The sequence below is a fragment of the Mobula hypostoma genome, chromosome 9 (assembly GCF_963921235.1).
Source record: "Mobula hypostoma chromosome 9, sMobHyp1.1, whole genome shotgun sequence".
Taxonomy (NCBI): Eukaryota; Metazoa; Chordata; class Chondrichthyes; order Myliobatiformes; family Myliobatidae; genus Mobula; species Mobula hypostoma.
The window spans coordinates 61552221-61569687 of record NC_086105.1 but is presented as its reverse complement, the minus strand read 5'-3'; the positions used below and the strand labels follow the sequence as shown (position 1 = coordinate 61569687).

At 42.8% G+C, this 17467-nt stretch overlaps 1 protein-coding gene across 7 annotated transcripts in view; it reads right to left on the bottom strand.

Moving 5' to 3' along the window:
• LOC134351758 (plasma membrane calcium-transporting ATPase 1-like) overlaps positions 1-17467 on the bottom strand; it is a 128755-nt gene that overhangs the window by 37669 nt on the left and 73619 nt on the right. For all 7 annotated transcript variants that reach the window (XM_063058376.1, XM_063058381.1, XM_063058382.1 and 4 more), the window contains exons 6-7: positions 8222-8335; positions 3072-3110 (exon numbers count right to left, since the gene is read on the bottom strand). In XM_063058376.1, the coding sequence (XP_062914446.1) occupies positions 3072-3110; positions 8222-8335 (153 nt within the window). The remainder of the gene's footprint in view (positions 1-3071; positions 3111-8221; positions 8336-17467) is intronic.

The following is a 17467-nucleotide window of genomic DNA, read 5'->3' as shown; positions in this document are numbered from 1 at the left end:
TAAACTTCTTAACCCATGGGTGGTGAATCTGTTGAATTCATTGCCACGGACAGCTGTGGAGGTCATGTCAATGGGTACATTTAAAGCAGAGCTTGATTAGTAAGCTCATGATTAGCAACGGCAGCAAAGGTTACAGGGAGAAGTCAGGAGAATTGGGTTGAAAGGGATAATAAATCAGTCATGATGGAATGGAAGAACAGACTCGATGGGCTGAATGGACTAATTGTGCTCCTATGTCTTATGGTCTTCACCAGTTAGAAAGCACTGTAATCATTTCAGGAACAATGTAAATCGATACCGAAATCGATTTGCCAGCTTTTCTCAACTACTCTATAAGAGTAATTCTATTCCTGTGTCTTACAGTCTTATATCATAGACAATGTACTCTTTCCAACCATCTGTTGCTTAGATCACAGGTTTGCTGCTCAACCTTGTCCTTCTGATGCCGAGAGGAGATGTATTTTTGTCCCCCTTGAGGCAAGTTTCCACTCCTGGAAGGCCTCATCTTTGTCGCTGATTTATCACTGGACTACTTAACCATTTTCATCAAACCAATCCTGATGTTTTCAGGTAGCATCTCTTCAGGGTTGTCCAGATTTTATGGGCACTGCAGTCATCAGGCTCTGAGATATTTTCTGAGGAGTTCTGTGCATCAACTTTGAGACCTCCAACACTGATTTTCAGAAACCAGCATTTCTGTTGGTATCAAACTGAAGTGACAGAGCAGACTAGGAGTGAGTCACGAGATACTGCAGATGCTGGAGATCTAGAGCAATACACACAATGTGCTAGAGAAGCTCAGCAGGTCAGACAGCATCAATGGATGGGAATAAACAGTTGATGTTTCGGGCCAAGATCCTTCATCAGGACTGGAAAGGAAAGGGGAAGAATCAGAATAAGAAGTGGGAGGACAGGAGGAAGTAGTACAAGGTGGCAGGTGATAGGTGAAACTAGGAGGGTGGAAGTGTGAAGTTCAGAGCTGGGAGGTTGATTGGTGGAAGAGATAAAGGGATGTCTGATAGGACAGGACAGAAGACCATGGAAGAAAGGGAAGGGGGAGGAGCACCAGAGGATGGTGATGGGTAGATAAAGAGAGGAGACGCAAGAGCGAAATAGGAATGGGGAATAATGAAGGAGAGAAGGGGAGACAGTTACTGGAAAGTCAAGAAATCGATATCCATGCCATCAGGTTGGAAGCTACCCAGATGGAATAAGGTGTTGCTCCTCCAAGCTGAGTGTGGCGTCATTGTGGCAGTAAAGGCGGCCACCAGGAAATCCCACTTTTTGTGGTGGATGGGGCAAGGGTGCTTGGTGAGGCAGGTCTCACCAATATACAGAAGGACACTCCAGGAGCACCAGATACAGTGGATAATCCCAGACGACTTGCAGGTCAAGTGTCGCCTCACCTGAAAGGACTGTTTGGGACCCTGAGTGGTAGTGCAGGAGGTGGTGTAGGAGCAGGTGTGGCACTTGTTCCACTTGCAAGAAGTGTCAGGAGGGAGATCAATGGGGAATGAGTGGACTAGGGAGAGATCCCTGGGGAAAGCAGAAAGTTAGTGGGATGGGAGGGGCAGGAGGGAAAGATGTGATTGGTGGTGGGATGTCGTTGGGTGGTAGGTGAGGACAAGAGGAACCCTATCTCTGGTGTGACAGTGGGAGGATGGGGTGAGAGCAGATGTGCATAAAATGGGAGGGGTGGGTGAGGGCAGCATTGACGGCAGAGGAAGGGAAGCAGCTTTCTTTGGAGGAGGACATCGCAGTTGTTCTGGAATGAAAAGTCTCATCCTGAGAAAAGATGTGATGGAGACAGAGGAACTGAGAAAAGGGATGACACTTTTACAGGTGACAGGGTGAGAAAAGGTATAGTCAAGGTAACTTTGAGAGTCAGTCGGTTTATAAAAGATGTCAGTAGATGGGCTGTCTCCGAGATGAAGACAGAGAGATTGAGAAAGGCAAGAGAGAGATCAAGAAAGGCAAGAGAGGTATCAGAAATGGACCAAGTAAATATGAGGGCAGGGTGGAAGTTGGAAGAAAAGTAGATGAAATTGACAATCTCAGCATGGTTGCAGGAAGTAGCACCAATACAGTTGACAATATAGAGTAGGAAGAGTTGGGGAGCGATGCCGATGCAGGCTTGAAACATGGACTGTTCCACGTAGCTGACGAAAAAGCAGGCACAGCTGGGACACATGCAAATACCCATGGCTACACCTTGGGTTTGAAGGAAGTGGGAGGAACTGAACGAGAAATTGTTGAAGGTGAGGATCAGTTCTACCAGACGGAGGAAAGTGATTGTGGAAGGGAACTAGATGGGTCTATCGTCCAGAAAGAAGTGGAGAGCTTTAAGGCCCTACTGATGGGGGATAGAAGTGAGACCATTGTGGCCAGGAAACAAATTCATTGAAGAGATCGAGAGCATGTGAAGATATAGATAGGAAAGGATTGAATCAAGGAGGATTAAATACAGTCGAGGTATGCAGACTAGGAGTAATCAGTTCAACCTTCCTAAAGTGTCAGTATTCCATGGGAGATATGCAAGTTCTTCCCGCTTCTTTCTGGACAACAGACACAACTAGTTCCTCTACAACTACTCTCCTCCATTTGGTGGAAGTGGTCCTCACCCTCAGCAATTTCTCTTTCAGCTCCTAACAAATCCAAACAGATGTTTCCATGCGATTGTGTTCGTTCCTCTGAAACTGAATGCGAATTATGACAAGACCATGCTCAGGAAGACAATTTCATTGAAGTTGGCTTTTCCTACTTCTCCACCTGCAAAGCCACCAGTATGTTTGGGGAAATGCAATTTAGCAATTGTATACGGACATTTCTTTTTGGGCTGAAGAGCAAAGAGGAGCTTAGGCAGAAAATTTGATGGGTTGGCGAAAGGATGAGGGTCAAGGAAAGAGGAGGAAAGGTCAATTGGCATGAAACTTTGCTCAATTTAACCATGCAGATAACTTTTGATAAATAAACTTCATAAGATAATGTTGTACATTGGCATACCAAGTCTGGCTCTATTATTGTTTCTAGATGCATTTTAAAAATATTAAACTCCCATCTGAAATATTTACCTTTGTTTCTATTTTCCACAGTTCCATCTTGCTTTTTACCTAAGAGAAAACCACAGTAAGGATATTAACTTGGTTTATGCATTGACATAGTGATTCATTTCTTGGTCTAAGTGGGAAGTGATCTTTGTACATACAAGGGAATCACCCACTTAATAAGACCAATTGTACATGCAATGAAGAATTCAGAATGCTTGTTAACCATTTTCTCAGTCCAATAATTAAGATACGATACAGCTTGAACAGATAAATACATTTTCATATAAAATGTTAAAGCTCTACCCATTAATATTAATCAGTATTTCCATGTGAATTGGTGGGGGGGGGGAGAGAGAAATCACTGGGATATACCTTTCACTGATGATACCTCCATGGTAGGACAAATCAATAATCAGTACGTATGAACGAGAGAACACCTGGCTGAATGGTGCCACAATTACTCCTCACTTAACATCAGTAAAACGAAAGAGCTGAGTGTTGACTTTAGGAAGGGGAAGGACTGTGAGCATGCTACTCTGGAATCAACAGTGTAAAGGGTTGGCAGTTTTAAATTCCCAGGTGCAAACATAATCAGATACCTGATGCTGGCTAGGACACATCTGTAATCACAAGAAAGATATTCCAACCCCTTTACTTTCTTAGAAGGTTAAGTTTGACATATCACTCAAAACAGTCAAACTTCTAGATGTTGCAAGTATCCTGCCTGGTTGCAGAGCAGTTTGAATATACAGAAACATAAGCTGCTGCACAGAGTAGTGGACTCAGCCCAATATATCTTGGGCACACTCCTCCCCACCAGCAGAGGAGGTGCCACCTCAAGGCGGCAACATCCATTAATGAATATCCCTATCCCCACCACCCAGGCCGTGCCTTCTTTTAGGTACAATTCAGCAGGAGGTGCAGAATTCTGAAGTCCCACACCTCCAGGTTCAAGAATACCGGCAACCATTTGGCTCACAAACCAACTAACACAACTCTAATCATTACTTAGCAACACTATGACCACTTTAATCACTCTGCACCACATTGGACTTTTGCTCTAGTTGTACTCTTATAAAAGAAGAGTATAATTTGTTTAAGCAACATACATCAAAGTTGCTGGTGAACACAGCAGGCCAAGCAGCATCTATAGGAAGAGGTGCAGTCGACGTTTCAGGCCGAGACCCTTCGTCAGGACTAACTGAAGGAAGAGTGAGTAAGGGATTTGAAAGCTGGAGGGGGAGATGCAAAATGATAGGAGAAGACAGGAGGGGGAGGGATGGAGCCGAGAGCTGGACAGGTGATAGGCAAAAGGGGATACGAGAGGATCATGGGACAGGAGGTCCAGGAAGAAAGACAAGGAGGGGGGGGTGACCCAGAGGATGGGCAAGAGGTATATTCAGAGGGACAGAGGGAGAAAAAGGAGAGTGAGAGAAAGAATGTGTGCATAAAAATGAGTAACAGATGGGGTACGAGGGGGAGGTGGGGCCTTAGCGGAAGTTAGAGAAGTCAATGTTCATGCCATCAGGTTGGAGGCTACCCAGACGGAATACAAGGTGTTGTTCCTCCAACCTGAGTGTGGCTTCATCTTTACAGTAGAGGAGGCCGTGGATAGACATGTCAGAATGGGAATGGGACGTGGAATTAAAATGTGTGGCCACTGGGAGATCCTGCTTTCTGTGGCGGACAGAGCGTAGATGTTCAGCAAAGCGGTCTCCCAGTCTGCGTCGGGTCTCACCAATATATAAAAGGCCACATCGGGAGCACCGGACGCAGTATATCACCCCAGTCGACTCACAGGTGAAGTGATGCCTCACCTGGAAGGACTGTTTGGGGCCCTGAATGGTGGTAAGGGAGGAAGTGTAAGGGCATGTGTAGCACTTGTCGTGTAGCACTTAAACGGATAAGTGCCAGGAGGGAGATCAGTGGGGAGGGATGGGGGAGACGAATGGACAAGGGAGTTGTGTAGGGAGCGATCCCTGCGGAATGCAGAGGGGGGGGGAGGGAAAGATGTGCTTAGTGGTGGGATCCCGTTGGAGGTGGCGGAAGTTACGGAGAATAATATGTTGGACCCGGAGGCTGGTGGGGTGGTAGGTGAGGACCAGGGGAACCCTATTCCTAGTGGGGTGGTGGGAGGATGGAGTGAGAGCAGATGTACGTGAAATGGGGGAGATGCGTTTAAGAGCAGAGTTGATAGTGGAGGAAGGGAAGCCCCTTTCTTTAAAAAATGAAGACATCTCCCTCGTCCTAGAATGAAAAGCCTCATCCTGAGAGCAGATGCGGCGGAGACGGAGGAATTGCGAGAAGGGGATGGCGTTTTTGCAAGAGACAGGGTGAGAAGAGGAATAGTCCAGATAGCTGTGAGAGTCAGTAGGTTTATAGTAGACATCAGTGGATAAGCTGTCTCCAGAGACAGAGACAGAAAGATCTAGAAAGGGGAGGGAGGTGTCGGTAATGGACCAGGTAAACTTGAGGGCAGGGTGAAAGTTGGAAGCAAAGTTAATAAAGTCAACGAGTTCTGCATGCTTGCAGGAAGCAGCGCCAATGCAGTCGTCGATGTAGCGAAGGAAAAGTGGGGGACAGATACCAGAATAGGCACGGAACATAGATTGTTCCACAAACCCAACAAAAAGGCAGGCATAGCTAGGACCCATACGGGTGCCCATAGCTACACCTTTAGTTTGGAGGAAATGGGAGGAGCAAAAGGAGAAATTATTAAGAGTAAGGACTAATTTCGCTAGACGGAGCAGAGTGGTGGTAGAGGGGAACTGATTAGGTCTGGAATCCAAAAAGGAGCGTAGATCTTTGAGACCTTCCTGATGGGGGATGGAAGTATATAAGGACTGGACATCCATGGTGAAAATAAAGCGGTGGGGGCCAGGGAACTTAAAATCATCGAAAAGTTTAAGAGCGTGAGAAGTGTCACGAACATAGGTCGGAAGGGATTGAACAAGGGGTGATAAAACAGTGTCGAGGTATGCAGAAATGAGTTCGGTGGGGCAGGAGCAAGCTGAGACAATAGGTCAGCCAGGACAGGCAGGTTTGTGGATCTTGGGTAGGAGGTAGAAACGGGAAGTGCGGGATGTGGGAACTATAAGGTTGGTAGCAGTGGATGGGAGATCCCCTGAGCGGATAAAGTCGGTGATGGTGTGAGAGACAATGGCCTGGTGCTCCTTAGTGGGGTCACGATCGAGGGGTAAATAAGAGGAGGTATCCACGAGTTGTCGCTGCGCCTCGGCAAGGTAGAGGTCAGTACGCCAGACTACAACAGCACCCCCCTTATCAGCGGGTTTAATAATAAGGTTAGGATTAGTGCGGAGGGAGTGGAGAGCAGAGCGTTCCGAAGGAGTGAGGTTGGAATGGGGACAAGGTGCGGTGAAGTCGAGACGGTTGATGTCCCGTCGGCAGTTAGCAATAAAGAGATCCAGAGCAGGATTCGTCCCCCCCCCCATCCCTCCCCACTGATCTCCCTCCTGGCACTTATCCGTTTAAGTGCTACACAAGTGCTACACATGCCCTTACACTTCCTCCCTTACCACCATTCAGGGCCCCAAACAGTCCTTCCAGGTGAGGCATCACTTCACCTGTGAGTCGACTGGGGTGATATACTGCGTCCGGTGCTCCCGATGTGGCCTTTTATATATTGGTGAGACCCGACGCAGACTGGAAGACCGCTTTGCTGAACATCTACGCTCTGTCCGCCACAGAAAGCAGGATCTCCCAGCGGCCACACATTTTAATTCCACGTCCCATTCCCATTCTGACATGTCTATCCACGGCCTCCTCTACTGTAAAGATGAAGCCACACTCAGGTTGGAGGAACAACACCTTATATTCCGTCTGGGTAGCCTCCAACCTGATGGCATGAACATCGACTTCTCTAACTTCCGCTAAGGCCCCACCTCCCCCTCGTACCCCATCTGTTACTCATTTTTATGCACACATTCTTTCTCTCACTCTCCTTTTTCTCCCTCTGTCCCTCTGAATATACCCCTTGCCCATCCTCTGGGTCACCCCCCCCCCTTGTCTTTCTTCCCAGACCTCCTATCCCATGATCCTCTCGTATCCCCTTTTGCCTATCACCTGTCCAGCTCTCGGCTCCATCCCTCCCCGTCCTGTCTTCTCCTATCATTTTGCACCTCCCCCTCCAGCTTTCAAATCCCTTACTCACTCTTCCTTCAGTTAGTCCTGACGAACGGTCTCGGCCTGAAACGTCGACTGCACCTCTTCCTATAGATGCTGCTTGGCCTGCTGCGTTCACCAGCAACTTTGATGTATGTTGCTTGAATTTCCAGCATCTGCAGAATTCCTGTTGTTTGCGTATAATTTGTTTAATCTGTTTTTCTGTTATGTGCCTGTGATGATTTTCTACTGCGCCTGTGCATGTATATGTTTGTGCATGACAATCTCTATTTTGACCTTCAAATTTGGCACTTGAAAATTTCAGGGAAAACTTTGACAAAATATAGTAGCCAATTCAAGAACTTTCATTGGAGGCAACAATTATATCAAGAACAGACACAGGAAAATACAATAAACCAGACCAGGTCAATTGGCTCCTGAGGCTTACACTGCCATTCAATAAGAACATGGTTGTTGCCACTTAGACCAGCTCCCTCCCCATGTTCACCCCTTCACTCATGATTCCTTTGTAGTTGAGATGTCCATCAATATCCAGTGTGAACATATTCAATGGCCAGATTTATAGCTTTGTTTTGGGGAAAATTATGAAACTTAGCAGTTCCCATTATAGGCAAAACATTCAGCTGCATCAATGAACTTATACCTGGGCTCATATCACCTAGTATTTGAGCTTCTGAAAGTAATATATGTATTGCACAGGCAAGTCCTGCTCATGTAGACTTCGTAGGAGGTTGATTTGCTAACAAACCTGAAAACACACCACCCAGCTGACCAACAAGATTATACTGCGATTTACTGACCATTGTGGAGGACAGCCAAAGTACAGAATTAGTGCTTTTGTATCAGAGTTAACAGGTTTAGTATTTGGAGTTCAAGATTAAACTGTACCTCAGCACTGATGAATTAATTCAGGAATGTGCTGTAATTGGAAAGCACTTTTTACAATCTTCAACATTGCAACCAGAAGATGGATGTTAAGAGTATTCTGTTAACCTGCTGCCTAATATTTGAAAAACAATCAATGTACTTACTTTTCTTCTCTTCCTCCTCTCCAGACCCAAGCAAGGTGAAGATGATTCCAGTTTGAGAATTTACACCAACAGCCGTGACTACCATTCGCCCGGAACCTTCCATTACATGGGTACCTGAAAACAGACCCTAGTTAGAACCAGCCATTAGCAACAAGCAAGAAAGGTTTATGTGATTTTATTCCCACAGACTAAATAATTATGATGTGAACTCAGGGCTCCATGCTTAATACAACAATGACTTGTATGCAGAAACCAAACCCTTGGATTTCGAACTCTACCGTATACAGTATTCCTTTTGCCGTCTCTTATCAGATAGAAGATACAAAAGCCTGAAAGCACATACCACAAGACTGAAGGACAACCTTCATCCTGCTATAAGACTATTGAGCGGTTTCCTAGTACGATAACATCACAATCTACCTTGTTGTGGCATTGCACCTTACAATTTTGCTCCAGTGTCTTATGGTATTATGATCTTATTGTGTAACTGCACTGCACTCTCTGGAACTGTAACACTATTCTGTATCCTGTTATTGTTTTACCTTCTACTACTTTAATGGATTGTTGTAAGGGATTGATCTGTATGAACAGTATGCAAGCCAAGTTTTTCCATTGTACTTTAGTAAATTACAATAAAATTTACAGCTGACAGTAATTTGGTCCAGTTATTTAAATATACAGTCATGAAACAAATCTAATGCTCATAAAGGGAAATGCACACTGTGTAAGAGCCATGAACCTTACACAAATGGAATATAGAAAGTGCAATAAACTTTGAATAGAATCACTAAAGTAAACATTGAGAATATACTTTGATGAGCATGCCATGTTGGTATACAGGATGCAGAGTACTGGATAAACCTCACACACATTTCCATTACCGAAGAACACAGCAGATGTAAAGAGAATTAACTACAAGATTAAACATATTCTTGGACATTAAGTTACTATTCTCCAGATTTCAAATGATGTAGGACTTTGGAGTCCCAAGGGAAAATGCAGTATTTCCATTTTTGTGAAACAGACTGAAAAATGTCTTTGCACAAAAGGGTTAGAAATCATCTAATATTCTCGAGAGGACATATTAAAGGATGCTGCAAAACAATAGAACATGAACAAAAACAGCCAATGGACTAAAAGGTTCTGCTGTCTGACATTCTTATTTTCAACTCAGCTCCAGAGTGCACCCTTTGTTCGGTTACTTTAAAAAAACATGTGCAGTAAATACCTCTACAATTTACAGAAAAGGTGGAGATAGTAAAACAAATACAAAATTACACAGAGCATCATCTGGTACCAACATTTAAAACACTGCAGCATTCAAAGTAACCATTTTTATTCAACCTATTCAGAACTTGAAGCACCCTTCCACCAATCTACTTTGTTATAGTGAATTGATTTCTGCTTATTCCAATATCAAGACAATTTTAAAACTACCTTCAGTTGCTTATGCTGTACAGGAAATCGTCTCAGTCTCCCAAGTTACTTGTCATAACAGTCATGTCCAAACAATGGAAAACTTACGTTGATTTCAAATCCTTCATAAAGGAAGATACAATTCTCAATGTTTTATGACTTAATCAAAATTTTTCATTTGCAAATCTCATGGTACTCTCTTCTTTTTTAATTGTTTTATTAATCTGCACTTGCTTAGCTTTAAAGCAGAAACATAAAATGCCTAGGAATGCTCTGCAGGTCATAGAGCGTCCGTGGAAAGTGAATATAAGGTTTCTTATCCTAAAATGTTAACTGTTGTGTCTTCCTACAATGCTACCTGATTGCTTTTCTGATTTTTCTGTTATTTTAAACTTCCAGCATCAGCAGTTTTCCCATTATTAAAATAGCCTCCACAATGCCAGCAAATTTAATCTCTACCTAACAGAAGCCTGAAATCTCAGTCTGAATCTCAAAAGCAAAAAAAAACCATTATGTCCAGAACCTTTTTCTCTATTCAGTGAGACTGAATCTTTGCCCCAGAATGAACCTTGCATCAACTTCCATTTGCAGAACTGCACAGGTGCAATGAAAAGCTTCTGTCCTTAATTTTTTGGAAAACTAAATGAAGTCACCCTTAAACTGCCACAACTCAAGGATTCAAAATGTTAGTTTATGTAATCTCTCCTAATTTAACCATGAGGCAATGATAATCTATTAAGCATTCTTCCAAAGAACAACACGGTGACCAGGAACTACCTAATACTCCAGGTATAATTTAAGCAATGCTTTGCCAAGCAGAATTTTCACCTCTTACATGTTAGGCTGCGTCATGGAGGTTCAAATTCTAACTATTTTAACTAATTCTAACTACTCGTGTAATGATCTTTATGCCTGGATTCTTAACTCCCTCTGTACTTAGATTTCCACCAATTGTATATCGGTTTTATCTATCAAATATTGAAAGGTCTACAGAATGGATGTTGAAAGGCTTTTCCTATAGTGTGGGAGGGAGGGGAGGAGGAGGAGGAGAAAAAAATCTAAAACCAGAGGGCACAGCCTCCGAATACAAGGACCTCCCTTTAAAACAAAGATGAGGAGGAACTTCTTTATCCAGGGGGTGGTGAATCTTTGGAATTCATTGTCATAGACAGTTGTGGAAGCCAGGTTATTGGGTATACCTAAAGTAAAGGTTGATATGTTCTTGACTAGGTAAGGGCAGCAAGGATCACTGTGAGAAGGCAGCAGAATTGGGTTGAGAGGGATAATAAATCAGTCATGATGGAATGGCGGAACAGACTCGATGGGCCAAATGGACAAATTGTGCTTCACGACCACAGTACATGTGCTTGCAACACTTGTGTGTCCGACAGAGTGATCAGCAGCACTGGGGCTCCACAGGGGACTGTCTTGTCTCTCTTTCCCTTCACCACTTACACCTTGGACTTCAACTACTGCACAGTCTTGTCATCTTCAGAAGTTTTCGGATGACTCTGCCATAGTTGGATGCATCAGCAAGGGAGATGAGGTTGAGTACAGGGCTACGGTAGGAAACTTTGTCACATGGTGTGAGCAGAATTATCTGCAGCTTAATGTGAAAAAGACCAAGGAGCTGGTAGTAGACCTGAGGAGAGCTAAGGTACCGGTGACCCCTGTTTCCATCTGGGGGGGGGGGGAGGGTCAGTGTGGACATGGTGGAGGATTACAAATACCTGGGGATACAAATTGACAATAAACTGGACTGGTCTAAGAACACTGAGGCTGTCTACAAGGAGGGTCAGAGCAGTCTCTATTTCCTGAGGAGACTGAGGTCCTTTAACATCTGCCAGACGATGCTGAGGATGTTCTACGAGTCTGTGGTGGCCAGTGCTATCATGTTTGCTGTTGTGTGCTGGGGCAGCAGGCTGAGGGTAGCAGACACCAACAGAATCAACAAACTCATTCGTAAGGCCAGTGATGTTGTGGGGATGAACTGGACTCTCTCACGGTGGTGTCTGAAAAGAGGATGCTGTCTAAGTTGCATGCCATCTTGGTCAATGTCTCCCATCCACTACATAATGTACTGGTTGGGCACAGGAGTACATTCAGCCAGAGACTCATTCCTCCGAGATGCAACACAGAGCATCATAGGAAGTCATTCCTGCCTGTGGTCATCAAACTTTACAACTCCTCCCTTGGAGGGTCAGACACCCTGAGCCAATAGGCTGATCCTGGACATTTCATAATTTCCTGGCATAATTTACATATTACTATTTAACTATTTATAGTTCTATTACTAGTTATTATTTATGCTGCAACTGTAACGAAAACCAATTTCCCCCGGGATTAATAAAGTATGACTATGACTATGATTTATGGCCTTCACCACTTAGAAAGCACTGTAATAATTTCAGGTACAATGTGGCTTATCCACACCGAAATCCATTTGCAAACTTTTCTCAATTACTCTATAGCGATAATAGGAACCTCTGATAGAAAGCACTATCTCATCACCCAAACTGTCTATAAACATGTGATCTTTATGGAGCACTGGTTTCAGTCTGATCAGTAGAAGCTTTAACCATAAAGTTCAGGGAGTCGAAGACCAGTGACCTCCACAACTTCTCAGATCCATCAACTTGTCTTGCAGATTTCTTCCAGCACTAACAAGTTTCATTTGATAACAATTTCACAATATGGTCAGCACTGTTTCCATTTAAAAACAACGGATTTAATGCTGCACCTCAACCTTCAAAGAATTCTCCAAAATATGCATACTGATATATCTGCTTCCAAAACCAGCTAATTTTATGGATTAAAAAAAATGTTCCTCTGCAGATCACAATTTAGTATTTATAGAGACTGTCCATTGTTAACTCGGAGCTAACTTTGTAAATAAAATATACGCAATACAATTCCTACTGGTAAGACATGATTACAATCAGGATTTCCCAATGGCTGAACAGGAAGGTTGTGCTGCAACTCTACCGGGCATTAATGAAGCTGCACCTGGAGTACTGCTTGCATTTTCTGTCTCCTTACTTGAGAAAAGATATACTGGTATTGGAGACGATGCAGAGCTTCACAAGGTTGATTCTGGAGTTGAGAGGGTTGGCCTATGAGGCGAGATCGAGTTACTCTGGACCATACTTGCTTGAATTCAGAAGAATGAGAGGGAAACTTATAGAAACATAAAATTATGAGAAGGATGGATAAGATAGAAGCAGGGAAGTTGTTTCCACAGGTAAGTGAGACTAGAAATAGGGGACATAGCGTCAAGAGCTGGGAAAATAGATTTAGGACAGAGGATGAGAAACTGCTTTTTCCAGAGAGTTGTGAATCTGTGGAATTCTCTGCCTAGGGAAACAGTAAAGGCTATGTTATTAAATATATTTAAGACAGTTAGGCAGATTTTTGCATATCAGGGAATTAAAGGGTTATGGGCAAGAAGTTGGTAGGTGGAGCCGAGTCCACAATCAGATCAGCCATGATCTCACTGAATGACAGAGAAGGCTCAAAGGGCCAGATGGCTGACTCCTGCTCCCATTTTTTGTTATGTTATTAATTGCAGAAATTTCATTTTTATGAGAGATTTGCTGGTGAATGGTTCAATTATCTAATCTAATCTAATTAAATATCTTTTAGACAACTTGATGAAAAATAGTAAATGAAGTGTTTTTAAAAAAACTGCAGATCTTGGAAATCTAACGTAAGAACAGAATGCTGGAAGCATTCAATTGAAGACAGCTTAATGTTTCAGTTTGAAAATCCTGTGGCAGAAATAGAATTCACACAGAAATACTCCATTACCTTTGTCACATTAACAGAAAAGTTTCGCTTTAGTCAGGAAAGACAGACTAGTTAGACCTTTGATTACTTCTATCAATAGATTAGGTCAACTGGTCTAATTTCCTTATTTCATTTCACATAAATAGCAAAATAATATGCACAATTTTCTAATCTAAACCAAATGCTCCCAAAATCCAGGGAATTTTGGAATGTTTATGTTTAGGATTTCTGTAATACTCTTGAAAGATTGGAATGGAAATAATCTTTGCCCGAGCGACCTTTCACTCTATAATGCCATTTCCCTTACCAATTACTGCACATTCATTTAAATCAATGTTAGTTTTCTTAAGCCTTCTGGCATTTTACTTACTTATTTCAAATTACTGTCAATTTATACACTGTCATTATAGATTTGAAAGACTTAGAACAATCCCAGACACTTTTTCATAAAAACAAATTAGAATTTTCATTTTAAGTTCATTTGACCTATTTTGTCATTGCTTACTTTCAGCTGTTGACATTAAGTCAGCTCTTATTGAGATATAAATTGATTCAGCATCACAGTTTTTCTAAACTCACTAATCCTAAAATAACAGGATTTTTTTTGAACGGAATCAACACTGCCTTTATATACAATCCCAATTGTCTGGGCTCCCACTTCACAGTTGCTGCTAAGGTACTACAAATAATTCTCACCATTCTGCTGTCAGATGGTTATGGCAAGAAAACATAACCTATGGTGAATCAACACGAACGAACACTTCCACCTTAAGACATGGGATATCCAGTGTCACTGCTAAACCTTTTAAACAGTTTTCCATTAGGAAAGGAAATCAGAGAATTGAATGCATGTGAGCTCTTTCTGGACTTCTGCAATGTGACAATCACAAAATTGCAAATCATGGCACAAACAACTATATGTACCAGTATGGCATCCATGTTCACAACAGCTGCTTGAAAGTGTAAATGGGGGAAAAGAATTTTTCACAGTTTTTGGGATACTGATGATCTCAAACACTCCTCCCCCGTCCACGTGTGTTAATGGCTAGATACCAAACGTCACTATAATGGACAGTTCACAGCCTTGCAGCAGACAAAGGGGAGAGACTGTCAAATTGTCAGGTTTGAGGCTTTTGTATCATATGGGGGGTGGGGGCAGTCAGAGACAGATGTACTGTGGAGAGCATTCTAGCTGGTTGCATCACTGTCTGATATCCAAGAGTCACGTACAGGATCAGAAAAAACCTGCTGAGGGTTGCAAAGTTAGCCAGGTCCATCATGACACTAGCCTCCCCACCATTGAGGGCATCTTCGAAAGGTGATGCCTCTAAATAAATAAATAAAAGCAGCATCTGTTATTGAGGACCCTCTCCCCCATTATCCAGGATGTGCTCTCTTATTATTACCAGAGAGGAGATGCAGGAACCTGAAAACACACGTGCAATGTCTTAGGAATAGCTTTGTCCCCTCCACTATCAGGTATCTGAACGTGCAATGAACCAACCCATAAACACTATTTTTGCTCACAATTTGCACTACTTAATTTTAATATGCATTTCTTATTTTAACTTATAGTATTTTTTTCTGAATTGCACTGTACTGTTGCCACAAAACAACAAATTTCGTGATCTATGTCAGTGATATTAAACCTGTTTTCTGAGAAGAGTGAGCATCTTGCATACAAGCTTCCAACAGAAATGGAGCAGTCACCAAGCAAGGTTTGTCTAAGCTTACTGAATTATGGACAGTTTACAAAGGAATGCAAACAGATTTGTTCACCTGTGGAGATACACCAAGAGAAGCAGCTAAGGGTTAAAGTTGCGCAAAGTGCAGAAAGTAGAGATCATATTGCAGTTTGCAATATTTGATTTTGCTCCTTTTGTCTTTTTACCAGAATCAGGCTTATGTGGCCTCAAAGGGAAAGAAATTTGAGATGTGAGAGATGATAAGCCTGACTCTGATACAAGTCTCTATTGTGGACTGAAAGTGGGGAAAAGGGCAGGGAGAGGGGAAATCATGATTAGGAAAAGGGAATGGAAAGCACCAGAGACAATCCGCAATGATCAATGAACCATTTGTTTGCAATTAAATAACCTTGCCTGGCGTCTGGGGGCTGAGTGTGTCTGCATCTATGCCACCTCCCATCCCTGGCACTCCTCTGACACCTGTCCTACACCCTTGCCACGATGCTCCACCCTCGCCATTACTGACATCCTTTGCTCCTGCCAGATTTATAAAAACTTGCTCTCCACTCTATGTTGACAAATACATTACTGTGCAAACATCTTGGGCACCCTAGCTATCTACGTCCAAGACTTTTGCACAGTACTGTGTATGATAATGTTTGTGGTAGTGTGTTCATTAATCACCCACTAAAGCATCGAGGAAGACTGGAACATCGAGGTGAATGCCTGCCTTTTAATCACTGATGGATCTCTTTGCTGCCGGAGAAGGAGTCTGTGTGGCAGCTCGCCGTGGCCAGAGGGTAAGCCTCTGTGTTCGAGTGGTGACACTGACACACACACAAAATGTGGTCAGAGAATGCTTCCGAGGTTCTGCCTTTATGGATTGGACTACAGACTTATTCAGTCTTATGGTTTTTATATTCTGTTTTCACCCATTCTGACTTATTTTTTGTACGCGAGGAGGGGTTTGATGGCTGGTGTTCTTGCTGCGTTTTGTTTCTTTTTGGTGCAGATGAAGGGTTTTGGGGGTCAGTGTTCTTGTTGCATTTTGTTACATTTTTGTGCAGAGGAAGGGGCTTGGAGGTTGATATTCATACTACCGTTCTTTTTTGTGTAGGGGATGTGGATTTGATGTTTCTTTATTTCGTGGCTATCTGCAGAAGACAAATCTCAGAGTTGTATATTGTATATATACTTTGATAATAAATAGAATTTTGAATTATTTTATGGCACTTATGCAGCTTTTAAACAAGCTTTTTCCAAAGCGTTGTGTCTCATACTGCTTTGTGAGCATTAACTCATTATCCTCACCAGGATGGGTGCTGATTGATCTCAAAGAGAGATGCAAGAGAAGCTACCAGTCACAAGTCCTTTTCCATTTCTAACTTCCACTATAAAACCTCCACTGTCTGCTTACTTCATTCACCATCAGCAAAATGAGTTCATCCTTAATCAACATGCCTTTCAGGCCTGCTTTACATTTTACGATTCCTTACATATTCCTGGTGGAGATTATGGAACAGGGAGTGGTCATCTGATCCAGTCCACCACAGCTCTATGCAAGAGCAATCTAGTTAGACCCATTGCAATCCACTACCCATACCCCTACCACTTTTCCTTTCAGGTACTAGTATGCTTTGGAACAGCTGCCCTCACTGCTCCTGTTAGTGTGTTCTAAACTCCGAACTTTTTTCATGCCACTTCCATTTTTTTGTCCTCTGTTTTGCCATTTTAGTTTCTTTCCTCTTCTGTGTAGACCGTTCACAATTTTAAATACCTTCTACAGAGACCTTCTGTTCCAGATAATATTAGCATCTTCAGTATATCTTGGAACTAAACTCCATTCCCGGAACCTTTTAAGGGAATCCTTTTCACTCCTCGAAGCTGTTACATTTTTGCATAGCGACCATAACTGGTTAATATTAAATTGTGACCAAACTTGTATTTTAAAACAGCTTATCATTCCCTTTTTCATGCTAGGCTGCTCAGAGCCTCATGCAGTTGTTAGTGGGGCTAAACCTTGGGTGCACTGGCTGGCAACACATCAGTTACAAAAAGTGGGCCTGCTGAAGCTGGATAACCTAAGCTGTGGCTGACAATATTAATATGTTGAGGACAAGCATTGATTTGGCACAGTCACAGTTAAAGAAAATTCCATAAACTGGAAAATCTCAGTCCTCAGTCTTGGAGGAGAATCAGTGATTTGTAAAGAGGCAGAAACAGACGCATCTGAATTCAGAGGCTGGGCAAATGTTCTTAAAGCAAGCAGGAGGTTGGGGATGATGATGATTAGAGGTGATCTAATTAGCTCTCAGGCAGATCTGTTTGGATGCAAAGCTGAATTGTGTTCTAATAGTGG